This window comes from Scleropages formosus, unplaced genomic scaffold (genome assembly GCF_900964775.1).
Source record: "Scleropages formosus unplaced genomic scaffold, fSclFor1.1, whole genome shotgun sequence".
NCBI lineage: Eukaryota > Metazoa > Chordata > Actinopteri > Osteoglossiformes > Osteoglossidae > Scleropages > Scleropages formosus.
Window position 1 is genome coordinate 103,446 of NW_021641053.1, and position 15,864 is coordinate 119,309.

Below are 15,864 nucleotides of genomic sequence, written 5' to 3' on the forward strand. Positions count from 1 at the left end.
TAAATCTCCAGAAAATACAGTAAAGCTGAGTTTTCCGCAGAGCTCGAGGTCCCGTAATAGTGACTGTTGTCGCACCGGTGAAAGCGCCTCTGCGCCGATCTATATTATAGTATTACAGTACTGTTATAAGATGGTCTTGTGTATAGTATAAGCGCACATCTTCCACCAGAAACCACAGTATTATTTATTTGACGCTGTGTTATAAAGAGTTGAATCCATCTTTTCCACAAGGATCGCGTGAGAACCGCGCGCCGTCGCCACGCCCCCGTACGCGCTCGTAAAGTGCGATGAACTCTCACCCAGCCATGTCACCGTTCCAAAGAAGAAGCTATTTTTGATTGAAAAGCACATGAGCCAATTACTAAAGGCAAAGCTGCAGCTCCGACGAATCATGGCGCTCCAGTGCAGCAGTGGGCGGGATCCCAATGCGAAACGTAACAGTGCCGTAATGAGAGATGGTAAAGGTTCATCGGCTGGTTGGTGTTCCTGAATGAAACCGACCTCGACCCTTCTTTTTGCAGACAAAAATAACTTGCCGGTAACATGGAGGACGAGCAGACGGTGAAGTTTTATCGCCTCTCGGAAGTGCAGGAGCGAAACACGTTCAAAAGTACCTGGATCATCATCAACTATAAAATCTATGACGTGACCAAGTTCCTGGAGGAGGTGAGCGGCGGCCGCTGGTGACCGGGAAACACACTCGCAGCTTGATCGGTGTGTCCCAGTCCGTGGGACGTGCTAAATCGTGGGTTAAACACTATCCCACGCGCATACGTGCGCTAACCGTCTAACTCCGTCCGCGCTGACCTGACGGCGCCGCGGGTCCGCCGGGCGTGAGCCGCGAGCGCGTGAGCTTCCATTCCAAATCAACATCCGTCCTCCGAAGAATTTAAACCAGCAAATCGAATCTTTAACTCTAGTATGTCGCCTTATTAAGTTTAGAATAAGGCTTCTTCTGAACCGTTAATATACTACTTAAATGTAAAATTGGGACGGTGTTACATCTGTGGTGCAAGACTAGTGTGGCTTCTCACTGCGAAGCGTCCAATTCAGTTGTCCTCTTACTTACTAACTTTACTGGTGGGTTTTAAAAAAGTGAACTTTTTTTCACGTGAAACACGGGATTATTTTTTGCGGTTCCCAGTGCAGTTGATCAACTGATCATTTGGATGACCGATGAAACACCGCTGGCCTTCAGTTTACCATGGTGATGAGGCACTTTGGCTTCATTTCTACTTGAGGATCTTCTGATGGTGACTAGAGAATAAAAAATACATTTATTTACTTATCGGACACTTTTCTCCAAAGGGACTTCCAATGATCTCTATGTAGTGTTATCAGGCCACACACCTTATTCACCGCGGTGACTTACACTGCTACATACACTACTTACAATGGGTCACTCATCAATACATCAGCAGAACACACACATGCTCTCTGTCACCTGAACAGCACGTCTTTGGACTGTGAGAGGAAACCAGAGCACCCGGAAGAAACCCACACAGACACGGGGAGAACATGCGAATTCCACACAGACTGAGCGGGGATTGAACCCACATCCTCTGTGCATACCCAGGTGCTGTGAGACAGCAGCGCTACTCGCCGTGCCACTGTGCCGCCTGTTCGGGTTAGGGCCGTGATCATGAGGGAAGTGCGGCTCCAGCACTTTAGGGGCAGTAATATTTATCCCTTCTGCATTCGTCCTCATTTTAAGAAAGTTCTGCACTTTAATTGTATGTATGGCGCTCCTTTGGAGATGAAGAGGTCAGCAGGGGGCGCGGTGGTTAGAGCCGCCGCCGTGCACTCGAAGGATCGGGGTTCGAATCCCCCCTCCTGCTGTAGAACCCTTGATCAATGTACTTATCCTGAACTGCTCTAGTAAAAATTACCCCGCTTTATAAATGGGTAAATCATTGTAAGCTGTTTTGGAGAAAAACATCAGCTAAAAGGATAACAGTAAGTGTAAGACGTGCCTGCATTTCCTTTTCGTGTCAGTACATCTTTAGATCAGTGAGTAGTAAGCAGATTTGTTGCAATCTGCCCTGCGCATCTGCATTATATTCAGATAAGAGCCCATGAATAAATATGGCAAAAAAAACTTTTTTTTTTTTTTTTTTTTTTTTTGTCAGCTACTTTAAAATCTCATTTGATTTGACATTGGTTGATCTTGGTTGACAAGGTTGTCGTTTAGGCTCGGTTACGGATGGTGGACTCTGGAGGTCAACAGTTATTCTTAAGTCAGGTCAAGTTCCATGTTGTATGGATTTAAGAAGGTTTTTGAGACTCTGCTGTATCTCCAGTGTCAGGTTTGGTCATCTTGAGGATGTTTGTGATCTGCATGATCCCCATTTCAGCCGTTCCCCTTTGAAATTTTCTTGTGGAAGCACATCAGATGTAATACAGCAGGCAAAGAACTTCATCTACTTTGCGGTACTTTTCATGGACCCTTGGTATTGTTGGTGACGCTTTGGTTTGCTTTAATTTTTGCTTTGCTTAAATTTGTCGGTTAAAAGAAATGCTTTTAATGTAAAAACAGTATTTTGCCCAAGTTAAAACAGTTATACCAAATCAACCAAACCAAAAAAGTAGTTTGTTCCAAAAAAAAAAAAAAAATTAAAAGTATGTGATTCAGCACAAACTTTAAAAGTATATAATGTATTCAAAACATTGTACGTGTGCATTTTTTTGTGTGGGATTTTTTTTAGAGAAGCGTTCTGCAAAAAAAACCTGCGCGTCCCTTACGGGGGGGAAAGAGATAACGCTGTTTTTTTTTTTTTTTTTTTTTTTGCGCTGTAGAAGTGGCAGTGTCACGGCCAGATAAACAACGAGCCGGAGGAGAGGTGCGCAAACTCGGCCTTCGGTGAAAGGTTAGGGTTTGTTTCTCTGCCCGGCTCCAATGCCATCTCCATCATCGACATTATTTGCTCGCAGAACAGCACGTAACGTTGTGATCAAGGACACGGACTTATAACCTTGAAGACGTCCCTGTAATAGACCTGTCGATGAAGTTAAAATAAATATAAAATCCAGCTGCATAAAGACATCGATAATAGATAAATAATATTTGTATAAATGCATGAGGTCGATTATCATGAAGTAATTCATAAGTGTGTTGCGAAAGAGCACGATCTTGATCCGGTAAGGGTCATGGGAACGGCAGTTTTGATGTGCGAAGAGCTGGGTGATGATCTCTCCCAAAAGACAAATCCGTTGCTAAGAGAAACCGTGAGGTCAGCAGATAGATCTTGCAGCTTTGCGATGGTTCCTGTTCCTCTTTCTTGTGTTTAAACGTAAGAACCCTGTGCCTCCTCACACGCAGCAGTGCTTTCGGAGGCTTCCTCGGGTCTTCTCGCAGTTAACGCAACGTTCACCCAACGCCTTTCTGAGCTCTCGTAGTAATGGGCTGATCGAGGAGGTTTACTGTGTTACCCCCCCCCCCCCCCCGGTCATGTGACCGGTGTGACAGAATCTTGTGTGTTTGCACTGGTCTCTCAAGGCTGTAGAAATAACCATTGTGACCTGTGTTACGTGTGTTGGAGGAGTCAGACCAGCAGTTAGAAAAGTGGGCAAAAACTCCCGACGACATTGTGTTTCAGGTACAATCGGGACCTTTAGGTCAAAAAGGGGTTAATATTTCTATTAATACCGACTTACTGTTGGAGGACTCGGCACTAAAGTGTATACAGTATGTTTCCGCCAGTTTCGTTCTTCACAGTGCATATCGGTAGCTCCCCAGTATATCCTATAAAGTTTAAAAAAAAAAAAAAAACTTAAGGGTATGAATGTGTGTATAAAATAATCTACACTTTGGGTCAGCAACAGGCCTTCCAGTCACCACAAGTTGTGAACTTTCAACAAAAATTTGGTGGTATTGTTTTTTTTTTTTCTTTTTTTTTTTTTTAAAATCATGGCCAAACTATTTTTTTTTTCTTGTATGGAAAACTTGGTTTTTAAATTCAACAAAAACACCAAACAAAACACTGTTTACTTGCCACTTTGGTGTGTCCAATGTCATTATGTAATAAAACACACACACACTCACACTGTCTAAAACCACTTGTCCCAAGCGGGGTTACGGGGAGCCGGAGCCTAACCCGGCAACACAGGGCGTAAGGCTGGAAGGGGAGGGGACACACCCAGGATGGGACGCCAGTCTGTCACAAGGCACCCCAAGCGGGACTTGAACCCCAGACCCATCGGAGAGCAAGACCCAATCAAACCCACTGCACCCCCGTAATAAAAAAAAAGCAGCAGTTAATTACTAAGGTGTGTTAAAGGGCAAGAGGAAAAATTTTTCTGGCATTTCCAGCTTGTCTTGAAGGCTCCGAACATTGAAAAATGATGATTCAACAGACGTGCAGGAAATTGGTTTTTGAGGTTTTGTTTGAGATGACTCAAAATTTTCTTCAATTCCCTTAATCAAGACAAATGCTAATGTCAAGCATGATATGGGTGGCACAGCGAGTAGCACTGCTGTCTCACAGCGCTTGGATGGTGCAAGAGGACATGGGTTCGATCCCTGCTCAGCCTTGGTGGAGTTTGCATTTTCTCCCCATGTCTGCGTGGGATTCCTCCAAGTGCTCTGGTTTCCTCCCACAGTCCAAAGAGGTGCTGTTTGGGTTCACCCATTGTGTGTGTGTCCCACTGATGTATGGATGAGTGACCCAGTGTGAGTAGTATATCTAGCAGTGTAAGTCACCATGGTGAATAAAGTGTGTGGGCTCATAACCCTACATAGAGTTCATTGGAAGTCGCTTTGGAGAATAAGCATGTGCTAAATAAGTACTGTAAATATGGATTTTGACACAGAGCTTATAAGTGAAATAAGTTTAGATATTCTGCTAAATTTTAATCTTTTGCTTGGGCAGAACAATTTTCATGATTCACTACCATTTCTAGTATTACTGAAAATCTCTTCATTTTTATCATTCGAATCATAAAAAGTCAAAGTAATGAAAGATAAAATGATTCAAGCAAATCTGTTTTCCCCCTTAAGTCAAGGGATTTATGAGTATGTTTTACAGATATTTTATTTAGGAATGTTGTGTAATTCTTATTTAGGGTTTATTAGAGAATTTAGGAGTCTTCCAAGTCTGGCGAATTTTCCTCACTTCGGATATGCTGAAAATACTGTTACTGAACCAGAACATACAAACGGAATAATTTTTGGGAACCTGCACACATTTTTCACTTCTGTGTTTCCACCGACTAACCCTAACACTGTGTTTGTGACCCCTGACCTTTGCACGTTGCTCAATCAGCACCCTGGAGGCGAGGAAGTGCTACGCGAGCAGGCGGGGGGCGATGCCACGGAGAGCTTTGAGGACGTGGGACACTCCTCGGACGCCAGGCAGATGACCGAGAGCTTCCTCGTCGGAGAGCTGCACCCGGTGAGAGACCCACTTTGCTTCCTGCCTCACCTGGTACCATTCTTCGTTCCCACAGCAGAGCAACACCCTTCGGTCACAGTAGAAAAACCAAAGAGAAAAATACATATATTAGCGAGACACATCTGAACGTGCAACTGCTATTTCAACAGTTGTGTGACAGCCAGTCAGCGAATGTGCAATAACCGGCGTAGCGGTTAAGAAGAAAGAGAGGAGAAATTGTGTTGTGAAGGGGATGTAAGTTTCACCCTAGTCGCGCAATAATTTTTAAAAACTTTTTTCCAGCCGAAAGGAACGTGCACATTTCCCTCCGCTATTGGCCGACGGATTTGGGAGCTCATGAAGTTAAGGAATGCTGGATCTCAGCCAGCAGAAACGAGCATTTTGCTTTCAAGGGTAGAATGAAAATCAGAGGGGCAGCCAAGCAGCCCCGCATATATCAGCTGGAAAGTGTCGTCGGATGGTGGTGTCTTTAGCGTCTAGTCCACTAAAATGTCTGGTATTACATCCCTGGAGGATATCCAGTCGTGGGGAGAGTCAAAGCCCTTCTTCCCAGTATCATTCCATCGTCAACAGCTGCTTGTCCCGAGCGGGAGGGGATAAACCCAGGATGGGACGCCAGTCCATCACAAGGCACCCCAAGCAGGGCTCGAACCCCAGACCTGACAAGCAGCAGGCACCGGCTGAACCTGCACCTGCCACGCCGCCACGCCACCCCGCTCCCCTTCTTCCCAGTATCATTCATGAGGAATAATTTCATTTTTTTTTTGTGTGTTACAAATATTTGGTCCAATACCTTTCTGAACACAAACAATACAGCCTTCAGTGACTACAGTGTGCCAAAAAAATAACACACAATCATCTGTTCTGGTGCTGGAAAGAACTGTTTGTTTGATAGAGATTCAGGCTGCTGTTGAAGCACATATGTATTAAGATGGTCTTCTGTCCTCAGATGCACTTGATCTTTGGTAATTCGCTGTACTGAATGAATCTTTCCTCCCTTTTTGTGTGTCTTCACAGGACGACCGGCCCAAAATTCAGAAACCCCCAGTAAGTAGGAGTCCTGTGTCCTTGTGTTTCATCGCCACTGAGTGTTTCACTGGAAATAGAGGGCAGTGAGTGGCCCGAAGCTGGAATTTTGTCTTGTGTCCCTGGGAGCCGTGTTTTCTGGAAAGCGGAGATCGGAACTCGACATTTAAGGCCGCTGAGGCCACATGTGTGCTGTAGAGGTCTTTTTGAGAACTAGGTCTGGTCAGCAGCGCAGGTTTTTGGGTCACCTGTTTGTTTTTCCCAACGCAGGGCACTAGTAATGTACATTTATTACCTCAAAAGACAAGGTCACCCTTTAAATCAAGTTTTCTCATAGGCACTTTGAGCTTTTCATTAATTTGCCTTTTTAAAGTGGGGAGTAACAGGTCAGACTAGTAATTTCTGACAAACCATCCTAGTACACTGGGTCATCTCCTTACAAACACAGTTGGGACCAAGACCTGATTTGTATCTTTAATTTTTACTTCATCAGTCCACCATTATGTCACAATCAGTGAAAGGTTAAGAATACAGATGCCCCTTGATTTATTCATGTGATAGATTCTGCAAAAACTTTACACAAAACATTAATAAATAGTTAAAATACTAATAAACAGTAACGCTTCCATCCATCAATTTCCAGTAATTGCTTGTGCAGTACTGGATCGTCGTAGCCTAACAGTCTAATGTATCCTGGAAATGGTATGATGCAGGGTGCACCCCAGATGTGATGCCACTGCAGTAAAGAACAGAGGTCACTCAATTTTAGTTATTTAAATTTGTTTACTTTTATCTAACAATCATGGACATAGTTATAGTAAATAAAAATACTTTGACTTTTTATTTTAAGGTTATTATTCGGGGGGTGCGATGGCGCAGAGAGCTTGGCCGGGGCCTGCTCTCTGGTGGGTCTGGGGTTCAAGTCCTGCTTGGGGTGCCGGTTAGGCTCTGGTTCGCCGCGACCCCGCTTGGGACAAGCAGTTTCAGCCACTCTGTGTGTGTGTGTGTGTGTGTGTGTGTGTGTGTGTGTGTGTGTGTGTGTGTGTGTGTGTGTGTGTGTGTGTGTTATTATTCGGGTGACATTGAACTTAGAACTGATTCAAAGTCACCTAAAATGTCTATACCCTCTCTACATACCTGTACCGAATGCTGCTTGTTGGCTGATTCATCATGTAAACGTGAAGCAGTCATGATTTTGTTAATCACCGCTGCTCACAAAGAGCTAAGAACGGCGCAAAAGCAACTTGAATTTAGGCACATCCACTCTCCTGTTGTGTCTGAGTGCATTTTGCTGCCACTGGCACTCAAACCGCTTCGATCCTTGCACGCTATTGAAGCCAGCTGAATGAAAGCGTTTAAATTCTGAGTGTGTTTTGCTGCCAACTAGTGGCTGTATGCGGAAGTGCAGTTCATTATCACTTGAGCATCAGCAAGTTTTAGGAAGTAGAATAGTGAATAAAATGCCATTAAATTTAAACAAACAGGACAATGTTTGTGTTTGGGAATTAATAACTTGAGTATTTACAACACAGGGGGCGCGGTGGCGCAGTGGGTTGGACCGGGTCCTGCTCTCTAGCGGGTCTGGGGTTCGAGTCCCACTTTGGGTGCCTTGCGGCGGACTGGCGTCCCGTCCTTGGTGTGTCCCCTACCCCTCTGGCCTCACGCCCTGTGTTACCGGGTAGGCTCCGGTTCCCCGCGACCCCGTATGGGACAAGCGGTTCTGAAAATGTGTGTGTGTATATTTACAACATGAGGAACCACTATAGCGATTAATACAAAACGAAAGTGTTTATTCCTTGAAAACCATGTAAACAGCCTCCTTTCCACCTTTTGTGCATAACCCACTCTTTTTAACTTACTTTCCCCAGGAATCACAAGTAATACCAGTCCCAGAAAGTTCAAGGTATGGTCCCCGGAAGAAAGTTTAGTAGCAAATTGCAGGACTGGAGATCTGTGTGTCCCTATCCGCTCTGGGATTGTAAAGTGGCTAAAATGTAGTTTTTACATTCTAAGGAAAATGTAAGGAATAATTATTACTACTAGTGTGAAACTTTCACACATTCTTCCTTTTCTTAGTAACACTTTTTACTTCCTAGCTCATTGAGAATTTAACTTTTCTCACAATTGTGATTTTGTATTACAGTAACATTTACTGGACATTGTACAGTTTTTTTTAGCTGTTACCACAGCTGTAGTTTTTCACCATTATAACTTAAGTTGTTGCAGTAATATAAGTTTCACACCTCCCTTTGAACCTTCTTGTTAATAGATATAACACTGATTGATTATGAATTATTCTAGGTCCTGCCCTAATATAGTAAAAACATCTTTCTTCAGTGTGGCAAAGGAAAAGTTTCATTATCTTTGAATAATAATGGTGAGAAAACCTCAGCTGAATGTTATTTTACTCCCTCTTTCTCCTTTTGACATCACCCTCTCCAGCTGGTGGACGAACTTGGTGATCCCAGCACTGGTCGCTGCCATTGTGACTTTGCTGTATCGCTTGTACATGTCAGAGGATTGACCAGCTGACCTATTTCAGCCTCTTCAAGCCATTCCACTGCAAAGATAGCGATGTCTCCAAGGCCCGTGGAGCAAACGGCTCATGTCCAGGTTCTCCTATCTGCCAACGTGGGAAATAATTATCTATTCTTTTTATTATAATTGTATGGCCTTAACTGTACCATTGCTTTTAAATATTAAAATAAAAAAGATTAACATATTACAAATTGTTCATTTTAGGCAGACTTTTCTAATTTATCAATATAGATATATGAAATAAGATTTTGAGGTTGTGGAGCTTGCACTGATACCTTTCTGATGGTTAGCATTAACAGAGCAGTTTAGGATGTGAACTTGTAACCAAAGGCTACTGGTTAGAGATCCAAGATGAGCTGGAAAAGCCAGGATTGCATCAGTAAAATAAAGTGTAGAATTACAAGGACATGTCATTTGATATAAATGCATCTGCTGAATAGTGATAGTAGTAATACCCATTAATATTATAAATTAATTTTTCTTCCTGAATTATGGCATTATTGCATAGTATTGGAATCATGTTTTATCACTGAATAACATGATGAATAAAATACAAAACTTGTACACCTGAAAGTGACTTTAGTTTTCTACAGTACACTAACCAAAACTGTAGGTTACCTTAGCTAATATCTAGCTGTTATTAAAGAACACATTAAAAAGGACTATTATTTTTCATGTAACATAAGTGCTTTGATATGTTTAATGTTAAACACAACTAGTAATGATTACTCCCATTCTAGAAACAGATTCTGGTGTAAGAATCACAATTTCTGCAGTTATGGTTTTACTGTAACGGTCATTACGTCCACTGAGTTGATTGTATTTTTTAATGAACTACAATTTAAGTGCATAAAATTGTATTGTCAACTAGTATTCACCTGTGATTAACTGTACGTATTGTACAGTTTTATACAATAAAACGTGTAAAATTGCCTGCTGTAAAGTTCTTTAAAATCTGTTGTGGTTTTATTTGTCTCCAGTTTTTAAATGTTTTTTTTTTTTTTTTTTTTTTTGTAAAGTACATTTATTTGAAAACATTTAGAAAAAGTACCTTTTTCTAAATTGTGGTGGCAAAGCTGCTCCATCTAGTGGAAACAGACATTAGCTTCTATTTGCCAGTACATTTGGTCCCTGTCAAAGTTATGTTTTTTTTTTTAAAGGTAACTAATCTTTTAGTTCATTTATTTTTAAATTGTTCATTTTAAATTAATTTACTTTCAATTGCCTTGTCTAATTTTAAAAATGTTGTTGCAAATTGAAAGTTCCCCCTTGTTTCTGCATCCAGCCTATAGCTGGCAGTAAAATCCACCCAAAGTGGGACTGAATTAATTCAGTTAACTTCCACAGTGTTTACAGGTCGTTTCTGGCATTCCTGAGTGTTGGTTATAAATAGATTGAAGTATTTCTCATTTATGAGATAAATTGATCAAAATCAGTTAAATGCGTTAGAGGTGACAACACTTTGAAGTCATTGTAAATTAGTTGTAATTTTAATATAGCTAAATACTAATAAAATATGTTGAAACGAAAGTATTTTTTTTCACCGTGACTTTTCTCCAGTCACATAAAAATATGCGAAATATAAAAATGGTACAAATTTAACTGGTGGTGTAAATGAGTACATAAAATAAGGTGACATCATACACACAGCCCATTTTGACAGGTACAAAGCAAAGTGCTATACAATATGCCAAACTGATGTTTCCATCTACTTAGTATTTTGTGAGTGAACACTTTTTCCTGCTCTATTAGCCATTTTTGTATTTCCACAGAATTAATTTTATAGTTTAGGGGGCACACAATTTACCATAGTACAAAACAGGGTTAGCAGGTTTTTCCACACTGCAGTTTTCTTGAACAACATTCAAAGACGTTCAGCAGTAAATTTGAACGGTAAATTGCAGTTATTCTATAATCTATAAAACTAACAAATCATTTGGTTAATTACATGTATAATTATTATTACATGTATTATATATATAATAACTTGTCTATATGTATTTGCATTGTCTTGGTGCACAGATTCAGTCTTTTGTGAATTCTTTTCTGCTCTCTTCCATTACTAATATTGTCACACCCCCAGCCCCGCACTAAGCAGATGCACCTGGAGCAGATCAGGGAGCAGAGGTGTAAAAGGGCTGCACCAAACGCATCTGATCGTGGAGCCTCAGTTGAGCACACTGCAACGTCAGTGCCAGCCCTGTCCCCTGTCCCCTGTCCCCTGTCCCCATGCCTGCATCTCCTTTGTATCCTGACCCACAGCTTTGTTTCTGGACCACGACTTTGGATTCTCCTCGGAACGATATCAGTTCCCCGGTGACCTACTGTCTGTTCATTAACTACGTTATTTCGCCTGTCCCTTGTCTGCCCACGCTTCCTATTAAGCGGTGCACCTGCACTTGGGTCCGTCGCCTCTCCGCAACCATGACACATATAAAATTAACCGAGTGCCCGCAAATGTTTTTACCTTGCAAATTATCTCAATATTTCTTACAACACTGATTTGAAACATCTATGCAGAAGAATATTTATTAGTACTGTAGCCACTTCTATCTCTTACCATTTTTCGGATGAATTGGTGTTCCTTGAGCTTCATACCATTCTGAGTCCAACAGAAATATATGGTAATTTATCTGGAGATAAATTAAAATTATTCTTTGACCAAATTATATTTTCTATACTGATTCTCAGTTGAAAATCTCAGTTTGGACTACATCTATTAAATAAAACATATTTCTGACACCAGATACAGAAATTGGTTTTAAGATTATTTAAGATTAAGTCATGAAGATGTGTGATGGCAATGCTGGATATTTTTCTCTGTGGCTTCAGGGTGAAGTCGATTGGACTGGATCTTTGTGAGCAGCCATTGTAAAATACGCATGGGATGCATCTTCTCCTATATATGTTAAATGTCATTTTAATACAGATAACAGCCATGCAAGAAGAACAATTTGTTTAATGTCTTGTTGTAGATACATAAATGGTCTCATATTAATTGATCCATTATATTATAAAATCTGAACATAAATAACAAAACAGTTTTCATGGTTATACTCTGGCTTTTGTTATAATTACAGATGACGGACAGGAGCAGGGATGCTACATCAGTGCAAAGGAGACCTTAGACACTGTATATTTTTATGTTCATTATTTCAAAATTGATTCAAAAGAAATTAGTGACAAACTTCAATACAGTAATACAACACTAAAGTGATGAGGCCAATTCATATTAAGTACATTAAAATAGCTTGTCTTTGTGTCAGTGTGAATTTAGATGTGAGAAAGATGACCAATAGACTGGTAAAAATACACTAATGAAAAAAGCTGTCGTTTGCTTTTTCCTTCCTCTTTTAGTGAGTATGTGAGTGTGTCTAAATCCCTCAATCCAAAAGAGGAGGAATATGTTAAAGGGAGACAAGTGGTGGAGGAAAAATGTCTGAAGGACACACACACACTTTCTGAACCACTTGTCCCATACAGGGTCGCGGGGAACCAGAGCCTAACCCAGCAACTCAGGATGTAAGGCTGGAGGGGGAGGGGACGCACCCAGGACAGGACACCAGTCTGTCGCAAGGCACCCCAAGGGGGATTTGAACCCCAGACCCACTAGAGAGCAGGACCCAGTCCAACCCACTGTGCCACTGCACTACTACACCCTCCCTGTCTGAAGGACACACACATACATTTTCAGAACCACTTGTCCCATACGGGGTCACGGGGAACCGGAGCCTACCCGGTAACACAGGGCGTAAGGCCGGAGGGGGAAGGGGACACACCCAGGACGGGACGCTAGTCCGTCGCAAGGCACCCCAAGCGGGACTTGAACCCCAGACCCACCGGAGAGCAGGACTGCAGTCCAACCCACTGCGCCACCACACCCCTGCGTCTGAAGGACAATGGAATTTAATATAAACAGGTATGTACCCCACACAAACCTGAGCCTTTCAGCCTTTTTGCGTTGAGGGTGCCGATCATGAATCGGATTGATGTTCTCTACCTGTAACTGTACTACTGTACTGAAGTAAAGATTGTGATCTCAATGTCCCTTATTTACTGACTTAAGAAGGACATAAGAAACTCAACAAACACATTTACATGTATTCATTTAGCAGACGCTTTTTTCCAAAGCGATGTACATCTCGTAGAAAATACGATGTGTGCATTATATTAGTAGAAGAGACATAAATGCAGTCGTGTGATTCTTTAGTACAGTTAGTTTGTTTCTTTCCACCATATGAACCAGTGATCATCACGAGTAGCTGCATAAAACTTTATCAGAATATCGACGATTCCTGACCACCTTCCTAGTAATATTTTTTTTTGAGATACATATAAACATTTACGTTACATTACAGGAATAGCTGTGTAAAGGTTTATCCAGCCGTGATCTTGAAATTATTGTGCATGAACATCTGCACCTTACATGAACTTAAGAGATGACGGGCGAAGTGAGTCTGGAAGAGGAGAGTTTTAAGACCCTTTTCAAATGTGGACAGAGATTCAGCAGTTCTGAGTGAGAGGGGGAGGTCGTTCCACCACAACGGAGCCAGAACCGAGAACCTCCGTGCTTTACTTTTTGTGCATGGGACAAAAAGAGCGTAGCAGTCTGGTTGGGGTGTAACGGAAGATCAACTCTTGTAGATAGCTCGGAGCAGCTCTAGTGATGCATTTGTCAGCCATATATACATTATAATGTGGGCTAGAGTGAGTTTTTAGCTAGAGGAGTCAAGATCATTGATGTCGAAGAAGGGAACACCTGTCGATAAGTTTCACTGTAGCAGAGAGAGTACACTGATTCCATCCATTTTGGAGAAGACAATGAAAAATTTAGGTATGTAATTTGATTGCAGCATGAGGGATATGGGGGTGATTCAGGCACCATGTAAAGAGTTTGAAGATTTTCTAGTAGTCCTGCATAAGTTGTAACTTTCCGGTAAGTCTTAAACATGGGTTCATCAGTACGGCATCCTACTATGAGTCCCCTGGCCCCTCCTGGTTCATGAAGTCCCAATTTCAGCCAGTTGTTTCATTTGAGAGGAGAATATGCTGTTAGTTTATGCCCCTTTTGGACTAATACCAGGAATAAATGGCGTCACGTTTTTCTTTTCTTCGGTTGAATACTTCTAATGGCATTCGTATTAAGAAACTGAACAAAGGTAAAATCATCTGGTTTATTTTTTTCATAAGTTGGGAAATTGTACAAAATATTCATTGCTCAGTAGAGAACTCTAAAGCACAGCAAGAAAACAATAAATTACTGACAAATTATTATTTTAAATGCTGATGTGTTTTATAACATGTTTTGTTATAAAAAGATGAGAAGTGTATTTTGTGTATTTGAAAGAATACCTGCCGGAGAAACCGTAAGGGGCCGGTGCATTGTGAGTTGGGCGGTGGTCGGGGCCGAGTGCCCGGCCGACTCAAACCTCGGGCGCCAACTCTGGTTTTTGGGACTTGGAATGTCACCTCACTGGCGGGGAAGGAGCCTGAGCTGGTGCGGGAAGTTGAGAGATACCGTCTAGATATAGTCGGGCTCACTTCCACTCACAGCTTGGGTTCTGGAACCACTCTACTCGATCGAGGGTGGACTCTCCACTATTCTGGCGTTGCCCAAGGCGAGAGGCGGCGGGCTGGTGTGGGCTTATTAATAGCCCCCCAGTTCAGCCGCCATGTGTTGGAGTCTACCCCGGTGAATGAGAGGGTCATCTCCCTACGCCTTCGGGTCAGGGAACGGTCTCTCACTGTCGTTTGTGCTTATGCGCCTAGCGGCAGTGTAGAGTACCCGGCCTTTTTAGAGTCCTTGGGGGGCGTGCTGGAAAGCGCTCCCACTGGGGACTCTGTCGTTCTACTGGGGGACTTTAACGCCCACGTGGGCAGCGACAGTGATACCTGGAGGGGCGTGATTGGGAGGAACGGCCTCCCTGATCTGAACCCGAGCGGTGAGTTGTTATTGGATTTCTGTGCTAGTCGCGGTTTATCCATAACGAACACCATGTTCATGCATAAGGGTGTCCACCAGTGCACTTGGCACCAGGACACCCTAGGTCGGAGGTCGATGATCGACTTTGTAGTCGTTTCTTCTGACCTTCGGCCATATGTTTTGGACACTCGGGTGAAGAGAGGGGCTGAGCTGTCAACTGATCACCACCTGGTGGTGAGTTGGATTCGATGGCGGGGGAAAAAGCTGGACAGACCTGGCAGGCCCAAACGCATAGTGAGGGTCTGTTGGGAATGTTTGGCGGAGGCCCCTGTCAGAGAGGTCTTCAACTCCCACCTCCGACAGAGCTTCAACCAGGTCCCGAGGGAGGTGGGGGACATTGAGTCCGAATGGACTATGTTCCGCTCCTCCATTGTCGGTGCGGCGGTTCGGAGCTGCGGCCATAAGGTCTCCGGTGCCTGTCGCGGCGGCAATCCCCGAACACGGTGGTGGACACCGGAAGTAAGGGATGCCGTCAAGCTGAAGAAGGAGTTCTATCGGGCCTGGTTGGCTCATGGGACTCCTGAAACAGCTGACAGGTACCGACGGGCCAAACGGAGCGCGGCTCTGGCAGTCGCCGCGGCAAAAAACTCGGGCTTGGGAGGAGTTCGGTGAGGCCATGGAGGAAGACTTTCGGTCGGCCTCAAAGAGATTCTGGCAAACCGTCCGGCGACTCAGAGGGGGGAAGCGGTGTTCCACGAACACTGTTTACAGTGGAAGTGGTGCGCTGCTGACCTCAGCTGAGGATGTTCTCGGGCGGTGGAAGGAGTACTTTGAGGATCTCCTCAATCCCTCCGACACGCCTTCCGTAGAGGAAGCTGAGGCTGGGGACTCGGAGGGGGACTCGTCCATTACCCTGGCTGAAGTTGCTGAGGTAGTCAAAAAACTCCTCGGTGGCAAGGCTCCGGGGGTGGATGAGATCCGCCCCGA

The 15,864-nt window shown here is 43.2% G+C and overlaps 1 protein-coding gene across 1 annotated transcript; it reads left to right on the forward strand.

The window, feature by feature from the left end:
- Window positions 1-444: 444 nt before the first annotated feature.
- Window positions 445-9,887, forward strand: LOC108937505 (cytochrome b5-like). Its single transcript, XM_018757504.2, has 5 exons — window positions 445-666; window positions 5,262-5,390; window positions 6,408-6,437; window positions 8,285-8,319; window positions 8,859-9,887. The coding sequence occupies exons 1-5, from the start codon at window positions 544-546 to the stop codon at window positions 8,938-8,940; spliced, it is 399 nt and encodes a 132-aa protein (XP_018613020.2). The 5' UTR covers window positions 445-543; the 3' UTR covers window positions 8,941-9,887.
- The last annotated feature ends 5,977 nt before the right edge of the window (window positions 9,888-15,864 follow it).